General features: G+C 44.1%; 1 protein-coding gene across 1 annotated transcript; it reads right to left on the bottom strand.

Moving 5' to 3' along the window:
- Positions 1 to 7,558: 7,558 nt before the first annotated feature.
- On the bottom strand, positions 7,559 to 15,562 carry LOC137049872 (uncharacterized). Its single transcript, XM_067428622.1, has 2 exons — positions 15,272 to 15,562; positions 7,559 to 9,612 (listed from the first exon to the last, which is right to left on the bottom strand). Exons 1-2 carry the CDS (start codon positions 15,557 to 15,559, stop codon positions 8,155 to 8,157), a joined length of 1,746 nt encoding a protein of 581 aa, XP_067284723.1. The 5' UTR covers positions 15,560 to 15,562; the 3' UTR covers positions 7,559 to 8,154.
- Positions 15,563 to 16,953: the final 1,391 nt, after the last annotated feature.

Genomic DNA, 16,953 nt, shown 5'->3' with positions numbered 1-16,953 from the left:
GTCACATTCCTCATTGATATACAGGGGAGGAGTCATTGACGCCTCAGCTGAATATATTCATGATGATCCACACCCTCCCCACATAAAGCCATTTCTAACAATAATGTCTTACAAAAGTTAAATGCCTCTATGTAAGTGATCAAAATGGTTTTCTGTTTTGAAGACAAAACTCTAGGCAACAGAGGTGGGACAAAGTCATTCGTATGCAAGTCACAAGTAAGTCTCAAGTCTTTGCCCTCGAGTCCAAGTCGAGTCAAAGATGAAGCAAGTCTCGAGTTGAGTCAGAAGTCAGAGCCAACAAGTCTCAAGTCTTTGCCCTCGAGTCCCGAGTCAAAGATGAAGCAAGTCTCGAGTTGAGTCAGAAGTCAGAGCCAACAAGTCTCAAGTTGAGTCCAAAGTCCTACCTATTTTAGTTTCGAGTCATCTTACCACAGAAATAAATATTATACAAATCATGTATGTCTGTAAGATTTGTATTTATTTAAACATATTTTTATACAATGACATTAAGCAAATACAGTAAAAAAATAAACAGAAAATGCTTGTATTTCAACAGCATATTGCACTAGAACAATGCACAGCAGCTTCAGTCCGGTATTGTAATGACCTCATATTGCAAAACTTTCAAATAGACATGGGTCCTTTTAGCCTAAACTTAGGGCCATTAAGGGAATATTGTTTAGCTTATTTTTGGTTTAATTTGGTTTACTTTAATAATTTAATTTATTAAATGATTTTGTTTTGCTATACTTTTTATGCCAGCTTGCCATGGCCACTCTAGCATCCCCTCGCGGCACCCAGGGGTCCCTGTCCCCACTTTGAAAACCACTGCTATAAAGCATATGACTTCAGTTTCTTGGGGGAAAGGGCTTTCTTATGACTTTTGAAGCAGTGAAAATATTCTTAATTCTTAATTTGACTTCGCGGAATGATCTCTATTGCTTGTTTGACTTTGTGGAAGGATTCGCCTTATTCACCTGGCGGCCATTTTGAAAACTCGAATGCCGTTGAGTTGGTACACAAACCCAGAAGTTGTATTCCAATACACTACTATTAGCAATGGAAACTTTGTGGACTACCAATCTTACAGGTCTGCCCGAGTTAACGCTGCAATATGTGGAGCAGTGGGCCAGTGCGGACTGCGAACTGAGGCTGTGTTACTGAAGGGATACAGGTTATATCCACGATGTGGAAGGTAAGCAAACTTACTTACAAACTTTTCGTTAGGTAGGTTAGCTTAGCTGTAATATGGAGTTTGTCTGTCTGCTATGTTTTTTTAAAACACTTAACATGTCTTTAATTGACAGTTAGTAGGAGCTCATCGCACATTTTCGTGAGGGCACTGTCTTTTCCCTCTGTGCAAAAAAATGAAACACTATACAGGTATCAAGTGGACAAACTGCTTAGTTCGCAAAGCAGTGCCACAGCTAAATCAGCTTGCTAAATGTTCATTATGAGTTCATATTAACAATGTACCTATCCCTGTCTGACTGAAAATAGTATGTTCATTTTATCTCATTAACATGCTACCTGTATACTAAATAGGTTTATTTTGCCTAAAGATTTAACTGTGGCGTATGTGATATCGCATCAGTTACAGGTAAAATAGGTTTATTTTGTTCTTCTAACCAGGCTTAAAGTTGAAACTTTAAGCCTATTCAGAAGAACAAAATAAACCTATTTTACCTGTAACTGATGTGATCACGTTGATATTTTCAAAAACTATCAAGTTATTAGGTAAGGTAAGTGACATTTATGTTAAGATAAAAGTTGCTCAGTTCTTGGAGCAGTGTTTCCAAGTTTGAGGAAGGTTCTTCAAAATGTTTTTAGCCTTACAGGTTTACAAATCACATATCTGTTTAAAATTGACATGACATATCCCAGGTTAAAAAAGTATTGTAATAACTGGCAGTTATACTGAGGAACATGGGGCTAAACAGCTAAGCTAAGCTATAACACTTGTTACGACCCGCTCGTTGAAAGTCGCAACATAAAAAAGGGGAAAACAGACAACACTTCTAGTTAATGAAAACTAGTTTATTAAAGTGAAGAACACCACAAAGAGTGAATATAAACAAACAAAAGTCTAGGGATCAAAGAAACAATAAACATATAATATATTATATGAATACACTACATGACTTAGGAATTTACAAACAAACATGAATGAGAAAATAAGAGCTTACATCAGTGCACAGAGCCATCTCTTAGAAGGTCTATCACACAGAGGAAGCTACTGATAATGATACACATCACTCTTATACACACCACGCAATTAACAATTAGCACAGGAGACTAATCAGAAACTCCTCCCACTTTGCCCAATTAGGGATGACAGGAGACTCAGGGTCGTCTCACACTTGCATTTGGCTAATTGCTAACGGAACACATGAGCATTCATGTCCCATACAGTGCACGACCATGAGTGTCTCTGATAATAAGAGCACATTCAGAACAGACCAGCAGGAGGCAATATTGGCTTATTTATCCTTTTATTGTGACCATAGAACAAGAACTACACCGGCAGGGCCATATCGCCATGTCCCTCCCCTATACATCTTTCTCCATGATGGTGAGAGCCACCTTTTTTTACATAAAGCAGTAAATGAACTAAACCGTGTACTCAACTGCTATTTTGAGACAGCATAAATATAACGTCTGCCAAATGACTAAATGTAAATATGAAGTAAAATGTGCTTTCAATGTACTCTCTCTATATTTAAAGAAATTATTTAGTTATCACTTATAGTACACTAAATGTACTGTAAGTAGTATCTAAATGTATTTTTTAAAATACAGAGATAGTATATTAAATTAATCTTAAGAAGTACTAAAAAATAATTTTTAGGATATTAAGTACACAATTAGTGCATGAAAATAGAGCACTTTAAGTACATTTAAAAAAAAATATTCACATGGGACAATGGAATGTCATTACTTAAAATAACACAAGTAACTATATCTAAAATCCATAATGTGAACTATTTCACAACCCTGACTTTTTTGGTACAATGAGTGTCCAAGATATTAGGTATATTTCAAGTCCGCAAATGTCATTGTAAACAACCCATAAGATTTTCATGGCAGAACATTAAAATGCCAGATGGATCTAATTCACTGTACACTCAGTGTACGTATATATATATATATTTATTTATTTAATCCATATGTTATGCATTTGCTATTAGCAACTCTGAAGTGTCAAATTTTGATTATTTTTTTAGGTGGAGTGGTCACTTGAGCAGCCATACATAAGGGAGACACAGTGCAACTGCAAAGCTGGCTTGGGACAGTGCAACCATCTCATTGGGCTGCTCTATACTCTGGCTCACTATGTCAAGATGGGCTATGTCCCCGTCCCCATCTGTCCCCCCAGTGACTAGCAAGACGTCATTGCCTCAAGCCTGGCACATTCCATCAAGGGCCCTGGGTGTCAGGCCAAAAACGCTCTGTAAGTGAGCTCTGTAAGTGTTTCGAAGCTGAAACCACCAGTGACCAACACACCCCTGCCAAAGAGGCAACGCTCTTCTGAAGGCATGATGTCAAATCTGTACTGCCCTGTCACTGCCATTTCCATCAAATGCTTTTGCAGAGAGCCTACACCGAAACCTGAGTGCAATACAGAGCAAGAGTCAGATGTTCAAGCTGCTGGAGGAAAACAGAAAGAAGCCTGCTGCTTTTGTCTCCACCGACTTCGGAGACCTTCCAAAGTAATTTGTGCTTACCTACCACGCAGCACAGTCTACCAGGGCTGGTGATGATCTGCCGTTTCCTCTACCACCACAGCCATGCTCATTCAGCATGGTTCTGGACGACACTGAGGCATGTTTCTATGGTGGCCTGACGGTCACTCAGGCTGTTGCAATACAGCTGGAGATCGACACTAGGGGACAGAGCCATAGTAAGACCTGGCATAAAGTCCCAATAAACCGTCGTACCTCCTCTTCCTTCAAGAGGATTTGTTCAAGGGTAGCAGACAATCTGAAAAAAAAAAAGACAGTACAGACAAAGGCGATGAAGCGAGGCCTGGAGCTGGTGCCTGTTGCTGCGTCTGACTATCAAGACCTCACCGGTTTTGAGATCTTCCCCTGTGGTTGTCATCAACCCCCATGCTCCACACCTAGGTGCCTCACCGGACCAAAAGGTGATTGACCCCAGTGCCTCACCAATGCACGGCCTCCTCGAGATCAAGTGCCCCAACAAAAAAAGCGTGAGGGATTGCAAGTACTTGCACAGCAACGCTGATGGTAGTCTTAGCCGCAAGACCACACATGAGTACTATTTTCAAGTGATGGGGCAGTGCGTCTTGTCGTTAAAGAGAAGCTTACACCGCTCAAAGCTGCAAGCAAGCCTGTTCTGCGCGTCCCTCCGACCTGCACGCGCACACAGTGAAATGTATGGGTCTTTTTAATAAACATGAACAGTCCACCAGAACAGAGATCATACTCACTGCGTTCACAATGACTCTATCATGACTGTACAGGTTCTTGCGGTACTCAAATTGTGTAGTGACTGCAGGACACAGGTTTTAAGTTATACACTCATATTATAAAATCATATTCCACGTTACACTCATTAACATACCTGATCAAACAATAAACAAAATCAATAAACCAAACCACACGACTCCAACAGGAACGGGATGCAAAGAGTAACACCTAGCCAGCCATTTGGAATGCTGCGTTTTTATTTAGAGTGCAATCATGCTAATTAGTCACCAGCCGATTACCTTACACAGCCGCATCTACTGGGCAGCTAATTCAAATTCTCCACCAGGGGGAGATATAGGGGGTTTCCCACCCCACTACATTCACATACCTCAACACATTCACATCATCATCAATGTCCATAGGAACATTACTGGAAATAATAAGCAGAAAAATAATGTCAATACACCGTTAATAAATGCATTACAAACTGGTAAATGACCTCATCTAAATACTACCTTGCAGTTCTAACAATGATCCTCCTCTCTGGTCTGAATGAACTCCATGCAAACACAGTTGGCACAGATCCTTCTTTCAGCTTGTTGATGCCAGTCTTGGTTTTCACAAGGCAGTCTGGTAGGAAGTGATCAGAGCACACTTTTGTGTGTGTTTTTATCTACACCAATGAAGAAAATGTAATTGTTTAAATCTTTTTACAAGAATAATTTTATTGATCAGACTCTAGCTAGGGACACTGATTTGAACACTGATGTTCCCCTAGGATAACTAGCTAGTGATTAGAAGCTAATACAAACAAGCTCAATCAGAATATGCTTATATAGGAGAGAATATGTTGTGGTAGATATAAATAACATACTACTAATTTTGGACTAGGCAGTAAATCTCAAAAACCTGGCTTTCTGCCTTAATCTAATAAAACTTGAACATGCTAGTTCTAGCTAGCCTGGTTAAATATACAAGCTAGTTATGGAGACTTACCTTAAAATTACGTCCAGGATCTCTTCTGATATTTTTTATCCACTCTCGACGTAGTTTCTTATCCTCTGGGAAACAGTGAAAGGTTTGTCCTCTGTATGATTTTTTCCTGTGCGATGATGTGTACTGGGGAACACAGCAGTGCGGTGCCATTGCCGCTCAGAGAATCTGCGGTGCGAGAATTACCGGAAGTGGACAGTGTACCCCTCAAGCTCCGTAGAACGATCTAGGTGAATAAGGCGAATAGTTACAGATCAAAGGACTTTGCGCAGTTTGCGGGTTTCACCAGCAGGAGACAGCAGCACAGTTGCAAATTTGAGAGTGCAGTTCACTCATCAGGTAACGTTAATGATTAAATTGCAGACAAATGTGTCAAACGTGATCTCTAACCATGTTTAAGTAAAACAACTTAATTTAATGTTAAACTATAATTCTACAACGTATTTTAGATTTAATCTCTGCGTGTTGTGTGTGCTATTTTTGGGATATGGCCTTTCTCTCATTAGCTATAGGCCGAGGTCATTGGTGATGAGTTTTATACCAGCAAATTTACTGAAACATGTCAAACGTGTAATGTAAGCCCAATAATTGACGCAATTTAGGGTTACGTGGTTGTGTTGAACGTGATTTTTCGTGTTCCAACTTTGGAAATTGTCTCATAAAGTTATAAGAATGACATAAACACGGTACACGACTTTATTAGATAAAATGGCACTCGTTTTCATGCGAAAGTTTTATAATTCATTTTGTTGTAATGAAAATGTATATTTTGTATAAAAAATGTTATAAATGCAGATGATACAATGTGTTTCAATTTTTGTTATCCTTGCTATAACATTTTGTAACTAGTTATACAGCAATATCTAGTAATGAATAAAACAGTTTAAATATGAAACCCCTAATTAAAATGTTTTAGTTGAATTAATTATAAAACAGGTTGAGTAAACGTACATTTTAAAGTTGAAGTCAAGTCTGAGCAAACTAAAAATTATTAATTCGATTAAAGGACAATTCCGGGGAATTTTTAAGTGTATCTTGATCGTTATATCTTTGTGAGTACAGTCTATAGAAGAAAAAAACTAACTGAATTGGTGCTTGCAATGCAACGGAGTTATTACAGTTAATATTTTACTTGTAATACAATCGCGGCTTGATGTTAAATAAATCATTGTGTTTGCTGTTTCACTCTTTTGTGCCCTGAGATGGAAATGCCCTAACAGTAGGGGTGTATACTTACTTTTCGGATATTGTTTTACTTGATTATTTTTAATTTACAGGAAATAACTCTTATTTCTGCACAATGTGCACAGGAGTCCTGTAGGAGTTTTCAATTGTGCTGGATGTTCCTGAATGTTTCTGTTGTACTGAATTTCATTCTAAAAGATCTCATCATTCCTACAGAAAATAAAATCCTTCAGGATTCCCAATAAGTGTACACAGGTAGAATAATCTATTTAAAAATACCTTCCTAACTGACCAACTGGAAACAATGAAACCGCACAATCCCTTCTAAATAATAGCAAGTGATTCAATGATATTACCCTTGATTTTTCAACATTAACTGAGGGTGCAAGAGAAGCCACTTCACTTTATAACATTAGTTCAATGCAATTAGCATTGACGCATCAACACTGACTCAACATGATTACATCATATCTGAGGAGACAGTGTTTATGATTAATGCGGATTTAAAGAAAGGAGCAGGGGGATTTTTATCATTATAGGGTCACTGCCAACACACATCTGTGACCCTGGAGCCCAAAACCAGTCTCACGGGTATATCTGTGGCAATAGCAATTAATACATTGTGTCAAAATTATCTATTTCTCTTTATGCCAAAAAATCATTAGGATATTAAGATTATATTCTGTGAAATGTATTAGTAGTCGTAATATGCATTGCTAATGACTTCATTTAAACAACCTAAATTGTTGTAAATATATAGATTTTTTTTGCACTCTCAGATTCCACATTTTCAAATAGTTGCATATCAGCCAAATATATATATATATATATATATATATATATATATATATATATATATATATATATATATATATATATATATATGCTCAAACAGTGGATTTAATGTCAGAGATTTGTTTTATTGAAAGCAGATTTTGCAAACGTTTTATAGATTCATAGATGTTTTTATTGAGATTTTTGTTTTTGCATACATATACTCAGGGAATAATACATTTTAAGCTGATGTTAATATCAGAAGCACATATGAAAGATTTCGTTAGAACGTTTGTAGGTTAGTAAGAACTCAAAGTACAATAACAAAATAACGTTTCCAGTCCAAATATATAAAAACTCTTAAATCGGGATTCATTTACTAGATAAGTTAAATGACACAATATTTTTTTTTTTCTGGGGATAAATATTAAAATTATTTTTTGCTTAAAACATGCAAAATTATCTGCCAATGGGGTGAAAAAAAGATTCGCATTTCTGTTTGGGACAGAAACAAGAAACAAGATTTCAATCACAAACAAGATTATTTTTTCACCGCATTGGCAGATCATTTTGCCTGTTTGAGGCAATAACTCACTTCATTTTGATTTTATATTTAAGACATCAAGAAAAAATATATTATATCATTTTACTTAAAGTAAATGCATCTTGATTTAAGAATTGTTAGATATTTAGCTTAGAAACAAAACAAAATTACTAAGTAAGAAGAGCATTTGTTGCAGTGTACAAAGTCATACTATGTTATGTTATGCCTCTACTTGCCACACCCTGTGCAACATTTAGCCTCTGTGTTTCTACGATCCGTGTAGCACCACAGGTAGGCTTTACCATATTTGCCACAGGGGTGGTCAGGCCTGCAGGTCAGGCCATTCTCAGCAGAGAAGCAGTCGTCAGATAGGCAGCACTTGTTTTTAATGCCATCATCCGTATAGCACCACGGCTGGCTTTCACCATATTTGGCACAGGCAGAGTCAACACGGCAGTTCTTCCCGTTTACAGCCTTGCTGTTGAACAGCGGAGGGCTGCAGTAGCCCAAACCGCCTGAGATGGTGTTACACCAGTAGTAGTCCTTGTCGTATGTGCCGCAGGGATGATCGTCCTTGCACTTCTCTCCTTTAACCGTGATCAGAGAGTACTGGGGTGAGCATGGTATCAGGTTCTGGCCCGAGAGACACCTGTAGCCCTTGAGTTTGTTCTGGTAGAGGCAGGAAGAGGAGCAGCAGGGCTTGCTTTTGCTTCCTATGACGCATTGACATGTGCTGCTAGATTCAGAGATGCCCGAGCACTGCGAGCCATCAGCTGCCGTCTTCTGCTCCGGGACCAGCAGGCACTCGACAACATCTGACCCCTTGGATACCGCCCTTTTAGTTATAAGACAAGTACATCCTTCAAGCATCTTCAGAACCTCTGCCACAGCTCCATAATCTTTTATGTTGGTAAAGGATAGTTGTGCTGACATCTTACTTATCTTCACGTTGCTTGTAGATGGTATATTGTCACTGTCCATGGTCCTCTTCACCGCTCCAAGCACGTTCTTCACATCTGGGCTCATTTGGACTCCTTCGTTGCCTGGCAGATTAAGTAATTTCTTAAATTTTTCCTGAATCTTGCTTAACTTATTATTGTCACTGAAGCAATCACCCTCAAAAAGCTTAACTGTCTGAGTATTTCCTGAGAGCTGAGTGTAGAGTTCGCTGAGCTTTTCGTTCAGCTTTTCGACACTCTGCATGCTTATGCCACCTTCCGGCCGGTTCTTCCCTATATAGCCGAAGGAGAAAGACTCTGCATCATCTGTGTGGTGATGATAACAGACAGCCGTCCAGATGTGATCAGGCACCGTCACCCTTTCCGACTCTTGAGAGATTTCCTTTTGTGGTATCCGATGAGCCTTCACAGGTACCGTACCTGTGACAATGTAAGCTGTTGCCGAACCCTTGTCAATTCCAAGATGTTGAATTAAAAGATTCTTCAAAGTTTCCTCCCACTGTTTCCAGTAGACGCGGTTGAAACACGGGTCCATCGGTGCTGTATTGGTCAGTGTATTCGTTGCCATACGGCCATCACCGCATTGGAAGCTGTTGGGGTACAGGTGTCCGATATCAAATCCGGTGTTACTGTAGTCGTCACTGGTGGCTTGATATCCTTTATAGTCGTTTTTATTTTTTTGACTTTCACGGACCATATATATAATTTCATCTGTAGGCTTGGAAATCTACAGAAGAAATATTAAATGGTTAGTTTAATGTTTAATGTTTTATTACTGTTTATGTTTAGTATCTATTAGTTCTATTAATGTTAAGGACTATGGGTGAAAATTAGCTTTGAGCTAAATCCGGTACAATGCATGAAATGGAAACAAGTAAAAAATTGTACATGGTCCCTTTTATAAATAAAGTAAAAAATTATTTGTGAGAAAAAACGTATCGGTTACGTATGTAACCCTCGTTCCCTGACGTCATACCCACGAATTCGGATCACTTCTGGGAGCCCCTATCAGCTTCGAGATATAGAAAACGGGCCAATGAACATTGGCGTGCGTGCTTTGCATATCGCACCCCGCCCCGCTGCGCGGGTATAAAGCGGAAGAGATCGCCACGTACTATTGTTTTCACTGAGGAGCCGAACCCGTGGCTCGAACTGCAGTGATGGTACAGCAACTGTGACGATGGGACGTACACCTCCGTTCTCTCCTTCAGGGAACGAGGGTTACATACGTAACCGAGACGTTCCCTCTCAGTCAGTCACTACGACGTACGTCGTACCGACAAATTGGGATTCCTATGGAAAACCCCACAGTTACTACCACTTCCAGCGCCCTGCCGGAGTCCCTCAGACCCCCTCAACGGGCAGGGAAATTCCTGCAGGGAGAAACACACTGCCATCCCACAAGACCCAATAAGTGGACTTTTGGATAACGCTGGGAAAGCGTGCCCCTGGAGGCCGCTGCGGAAGCCACACTCCCCCAAAGGAGATAATGTGTGGAAATTACACGTATGGCCTGGCCGTAAGCAGTGCTACATACGGGAGTCCCAGGGGTGGCCCCGTCCCTATTGGGCAGGGGACAGACACCGCACTGAGACGGCAGAGAGACACGGGCTCACCGTAGGGAGCCGTACCGTGGAGAATACACATATGGGACCGCCATGGGGGTCACTACATATGGAACCCAGCTTAAGACAAGTTCCACAATGCATACGAGTGTTAGACCTGGCGTCAGACGCTCCGCCACGTCTGACTGCCGCGGGTTGCAGAGGACTCGACAGGGTTCGCCATACTAGGGAACACGACTGGAGAATAAAAGCGCACATATCCGTTCCATGGGGAAGGGAGTGGCGCAGCAAGCCGATACTAGAACGGGCCCTTCGGTGCTACCGACTATTAGAAGTGAGTACACGGGAAGATACCGGTTCTACACGTAGGCTATAAAATCTAGCAAACGTGTTGGGTGTCGCCCAGCCCGCAGCTCTAAAAATATCTGTCAGCGAGGCGCCACGAGCCAGCGCCAGGAGGAGGCTACATCCCTGGTGGAGTGGGCCCTAATCCCGAGCGGGCAGGGCACATCTTGGGACTCATACGCCAAGACAATGGCATCCACTATCCAGTGGGCCATCCTCTGCTTGGAGACAGCCTTTCCCTTCTGCTGTCCTCCGTAACAGACAAAGAGCTGCTCTATAGGTTCTAAAGCTTTGCGTTCTGTCCACATAAGTCCGAAGAGCTCGGACAGGGCAGAGAAAAGCCAGGGCTGGGTCTGCCTCCTCCGAAGGCAGCGCTTGCAGGCTCACCACCTGGTCCCGGAAGGGAGTGGTGGGAACCTTGGGCACGTACCTGGGATCTCAGGATTATGTGAGAGCTGTCTGGTCCGAATTCCAGGCACGATTCAACGACCGAAAATGCCTGCAGGTCCCCTACCCTCTTGATAGAGGCCAACGCCGTCAGGAGTACTGTCTTTAGAGATTAATTAAATTTTTAACTCTACTGAATGCAAAGGCTCAAAGGGAGGTCTTTGAAGTGCACTGAGCACCAGAGACAGGTCCCAAGAAGGTATAGAGGGGGGGCAAGGCAGATTTAATCTCCTCGCGCCACTCAGGAACCTGATGATCAGGTCGTGCTTCCCCAAAGACTTACCTTCTACTAGCTCGTGATGGGCAGCGATTGCGGCCACATACACCTTGAGGGTGGAGGGAGACAGCCTTCTCTCCAACTCATCCTGTAGAAAGGAAAGCACAGAACTGACCAAACATCTTCGGGGGTCTTCTCGATGAGAAGAGCACCAGTTGACGAACAGGTTCCACTTCAACGCATAGAGGTGCCTCAACTAGGTGACCTGCCCACGGTCCGTGGCAGGTCACCTAGAACCTCCGCGCCCCGTCCAGGGACCAGACATGATGTTTCCAGAGGTCTGGACGCAGGTGCCAGTCAGGAGGACCTTCCTCAGAACAATGGGCCAAGGAGCTGCTGTCGCAAGGAGCACTAGTTCCGAGAACCATGTCCTGTTGGGCCAGTATGGTCCTCGTCCTCCCTGACCTTGCACAGTGTCTGTGCAAGGAGGCTCACTGGGGGAAACGCCTATTTGCGTAGGCCCCGGGGCCAGCTGTGTGCCAGCACATCCGTGCTGAGGGTCCCCTCAGTCCGGGAATAAAACAACAGGCAATGGGCTGTGTCCGGGGTGGCAAACAGGTCTACCTGTGTGGCCCCGAAGTGATCCCAAATCAGCTGGACCACCTGGGGATGGAGTCTCTACTCTCCCGGAAGCACTGGCTGCCGTGATGGCTCGTCGGCCGCACGATTGAGTCGGCCCGGAATGTGAGTGGCACGAAGTGACCTCAGATACTTCTGACTCCATAACAGGAGGTGGCGGGCGAGTTGTGACATGCGACGGGAGCGTAGACCACCCTTTTTGCTGATGTACGCTACAACCGTGCTGATGCGGCTCAGGGCAAGACACACTGCTAACAACTCCAGGCAGTTGATGTGCCATTGCAGTTGAGGCCCCGTCCGCAGACCTGAAACTGCAAGCCCTTTGTGAGTGGCACCCTAGCCGGTGGATGAGGCATCTGTGGAGACAATCGCATGCCTGGATACCTGTTCTAGGGGCGCCCCTGCCCGTAGAAAAACTGGATCCGACCACGGACTGCAGGTTTGGCGGCACCTCGGTGTAACTAAGACACGGAGGGATCCGCTGTGCCACGCCCACCTCGCGACTCGGTCGTGTAGCCAGCATTGAAGCGGTCTCATATGGAGCAACCTGAGCGGTGTGACCGCCGCTACAGATGCCATATGCCCCAGCAGCCTTTGAAATTGTTTCAGTGGGACCGCCGTCCTGCGTTTGAACGAATTCGCTCCTCGGTAAGTCGCGCTGTCAGGGCGACCGAATCCAGCTCCATACCAAGAAAAGAGAACCTCTGCGCCGGGCAGAGTTTGCTCTTTTCCCAGTTGTCACGAAGCCCCATCTGGCTGAGGTGCTCGAGCACCATGAGCCCAAAGGGTGGGAGCTCGTACTGATATGCTCGTCCGTCGAACACAGAGCGTAGAAACGGTCTGTGTCGCGGGAGAATCGAGGATGCGTCCTTCAGGTTGATCGCTGCAAACCAATCATGGGGATGGATGCACCTGAGGATGCGTTTCTGCGTTAACATTCCGAACGGTAACCTATGAAGGGACCAGTTCAAAACCGCAGATCCAAGATCGGCTGTAACCTGCCGCTTTTCTTGGGTACAGCGAAGTACGGGCTGTAACAGCTGGTCTTCATATCGGCTGGAGGGACCGGCTCGATCGCGTCCTTTGCCAGTAGGACTGTGATCTCCGCTTGAAGCACCAGGGCGCGCTTCTTCAACACGAAGGTGAAGTGAATACCCCTGAGCTTGGGGGGGGGGGGGGAGCAGAGGGAACTGAATCGCATAGCCAAGTCTGATGGTGCGGATGAGCCAGCGGGACGGGCTGGAGAGCGCTAGCCAGGCTCCCAGCGACTGCACCAGCGGGACTAACGGCACCACAGACGTACCCACAGTGGGGCAGCGCAGCGGCAAGCAGGGACCCGACCCGGATGGCACGGAGGCGGCCTGTGGTGGGGTTTGCGTGCGCGTGGCAACACTTACCTGCTTCCGCTGAGCGCGGTACAACGGGGAGGCATCCCGCGCACCCACTGCTGGCGATTGGAGAGGCGCCTGAGGGTGACAAGGCATGAAAGCGTCGAACACCGCCAAGCGCGCTCACTTGGCACCCAGAGATTTTGGAAACTGATCTTTTTGTGAAGTTTTGGCGGGACAGATGTAGTTGTCAAAAGGGAGCCCCCCGGCCCTCCTCCGGGGGGAGGAAGTGGTGCTGCTGCCACTTCCTGTCGAGGAGGATCCTCCGTCTCTGGGTGGCCCGTCTCAGGGTCTCTTACGACGGTGCTTGCCATGTGGCTTGACAGCAACCTGAGCGGGCTGGGCGGCCTTCCTGCGGCCGGCTCTTCGCTTACGCCCGGGTGGAGGCTGCTGATGGGCTGTGGCGAGCAGGCGGAGGTGATCTGCCACCGGCGGCGGGGTGGAGGCAGCAGCGGACCGCCAGGGCAGGATGTGCTGGATAACCTCTGTCTGCTTCTGGGCGGCCAAGAACTGCTGGACAAAGCTCTCAACCGCATCACCGAACAACACAGCTGACGAAATAGGGGAGTCCAGGAACCGGGTCTTATCGGTCTCCCTCATATCGGCCAGGTTGTGCCAGAGATGCAGCTCCTGGACCACCAAGGTGGACGTCGCCTGGCCAATAGTAGGGGGGCGACGGACCTCGCTGGGCAGGAATAGACCTGAATAGACCTTGCTGGGCAGGTCTGACCTGCTGGGCAGGAATAGACCTAAATCGAGCTATGGGTAAGGGGACTCCACCTTCCCGAAGGTAGGCGAGTCTCGACCTAAGCGCAGAGATAGTCATGTTCCCGCAGTGAGAACACGAGCTATCCACAAACACCGCCTCAGCGTGCTCTAAGCCCAGGCACGTGATACAGCACTCGTGACCGTCAGCGGGCGACAGGAAACAAACGCATCCAGAAACGCACGGGTGACATCCTGAAAAGGACGGCACATCGCCCGTGTAGCTCTTTTTTGAGGAAAATTTGCTCTTTTAGCGTTGAAGCACCCAGGGATCGACCACAGCAGAATAAAAGGGTTTGTGTGCAGCCTGTTTCTGCTCTCACCAGAAAAGGAATACGCCTACTGAACCAACTGTGTGTGGTGTGTGTGTGTGTGTGTGTGTGTGTGTCTAGTGTAATTTACTCAGTTTCTCAGTTTGCTGTGAAAACAGCAGCTCTCTCAGCAGCAGAGATGGCGGCCGCGCTGGCTTGTGCCATCTGGCCAACACAAGAGCAATTTCCCCCGAAACACGCTTTCTCTCTCTTTCTCTTGCAGATAAAAGGCAGTCAGATGCTTCATCAACGCCATTCGGCTCCGAACTGAATGACAACAGTGCGTGGCGATCGCTTACGCTTTATACCCGCGCAGCGGGGCGGGGTGCGATATGCAAGGCACGCATGCCAATGTTCATTGGCCCGTTTTCTATTTCTCGAAGCTGATAGAGGCTCCCAGAAGTGAACCCAATTTGTCGGTACGACGTATGTCGTAGTGATCGACTGAAAGGGAACGCGTTTTTTGGTAACACTTTACAATAAGGTTTCATTAGTAAACATGGACTAACAATGAACTGCACTTCGACAGCATTTATTAATGTTCATTTTTAACATTTACTGACACATTCTTAAAATCAAACTAACAACTCAGTATAAGAGCGGTCCATAAATCATCATCCATCTAATGTATTTTAGATATTATTTGGAATGACAAAACAGAATGAAAGTAAACTGCTAATGAAAGTCAGTGCAGAAAACGAATAGTTACCTGTGGCTCTAGATGCCAGAAGCTTGTCCTTCCACTGTCGCTCGTGCATTTAGGGTTAAATATGTAGGCGCTGTAGATAGGAATCTTGTGCTGAATCGAGTACAGCGAAGCATAATAACAAATCTTTTTTGCTGTATACTGACAGATTTTCTTGGCATTCTGATCCATCCCTCCTGGTTCTTTGTTTTTGTAGAAGAACTCTTTACAGCTAAAGTCAACTTCGTCTACTTTTGCCTGAGCGCTGAGTGCTCTCAGCACAATACAGGTGAGCACACCCAGAACAAACATGGTGTGAAGCTGGTCTTGTGTTATAGAGCAGAGACACCAGAAGCTTTAAGAACACAGAGTCAGTGATGCTGTGGAGGGTGTGACTGAAATTAACAAATGAGAAGAAACTAGGAGTATGAAGGAACATTCGCTTCATGAGTATTCATGGGTACTAAATTTAGAGCTGTCACGTGAAAATAAAAATCGATTTCACACAAAACAGAGCAGGGGTCTCCAACCTTATTTCTTTTGACAGCTACTTTTTTTTTTTAATAAAAGCAGCTACTGATGTTATACAATATTTAAATCTTTAAAATGATGCATCATAAATGTTTTTAATAAAAATGTAAGGTGTGTGCATTGTTTAACTGCCTTTCAGCTCAATAAAATAACGCAAAAAAAAATACGGTGGCCATGCTGTGGGAATTGGAGGGAATAGGGGATTTTCCCCCAGATATTTTGTGGGATTGGGACCGGATTTTTTTGTGGGGGTGGGAGGTTTGAAAATGCGCTCTCTTCACACCCTCTAGTAGGAACTAACAATTAAGGTGTTTTTTATTAAGCGGGACACTTGTTTGTTTCGCTATGCTTTTTGGGAGTGTGTGAGTTACGTCAGTCTCAGACTGCAAATGGACACATCCAGTCAATATTGTGTATAACAAGGAAAGATGTTAGCGCAACAGACGTTTCATTGATCATGTTTCCCATGTGTTTTCAGAGCCAATAAATGGAGCCATGTCTTTGTTGTGACAGATCTGGATCTGCTACATAAAAATGGTGCTGTGACCTTCTCGGATACAACTGATCAGCTGCAGCCGATCACCGGTTGTTGTCTGTCTATGTGGAACTGTTGCTGTTTTAACGGTAGTCACTGTGCAAGTAAACCTCACTCCTCTGACCTCAAGAGACACTCTACCCTTACGAAACAAAAATATATTGCAGTATATTGGAAAATTTCATGCAATACATTAGGCAATATATTCACATATATGGGAATTAATATTTATATTTTTCAATATATTGCAATATATTGAAAGCGGCAATCATTTGTATATTTTGCAATATATTACATGAATATATAATATATTTTATAATACCATCAATATATTATTCCATATATTTACCTTTCGTAAGGGTAGGAACTGACGTTCCCTTCCGTTCAGTCACTCCGACGTAACGTCAGTGACTGACGAATGGGGGTTTCGCTTAGAAGCCTGTCATCTCCGAGACTAGAAAGCGCCCAATGGCAGTGCCAATGCCATGGGCATGCGAGATTTGCATGCGTAACTCCGCCTACCCACGTGGGTATATAAGGAAGTAGCTGGCATCATCGCATTATGTTTTAATGCTTCGGAGCCAAGGGTTACATACCTTTCACTCCTATAAGCCTTCTGAATTAAGTCAGTTCTTCGAGA

The sequence above is a fragment of the Pseudorasbora parva genome, chromosome 20 (genome assembly GCF_024679245.1).
Source record: "Pseudorasbora parva isolate DD20220531a chromosome 20, ASM2467924v1, whole genome shotgun sequence".
Taxonomy (NCBI): domain Eukaryota; kingdom Metazoa; phylum Chordata; class Actinopteri; order Cypriniformes; family Gobionidae; genus Pseudorasbora; species Pseudorasbora parva.
Note: the sequence above shows the minus strand (reverse complement) of the source record. Positions and strands in the feature narration are given on the sequence as shown.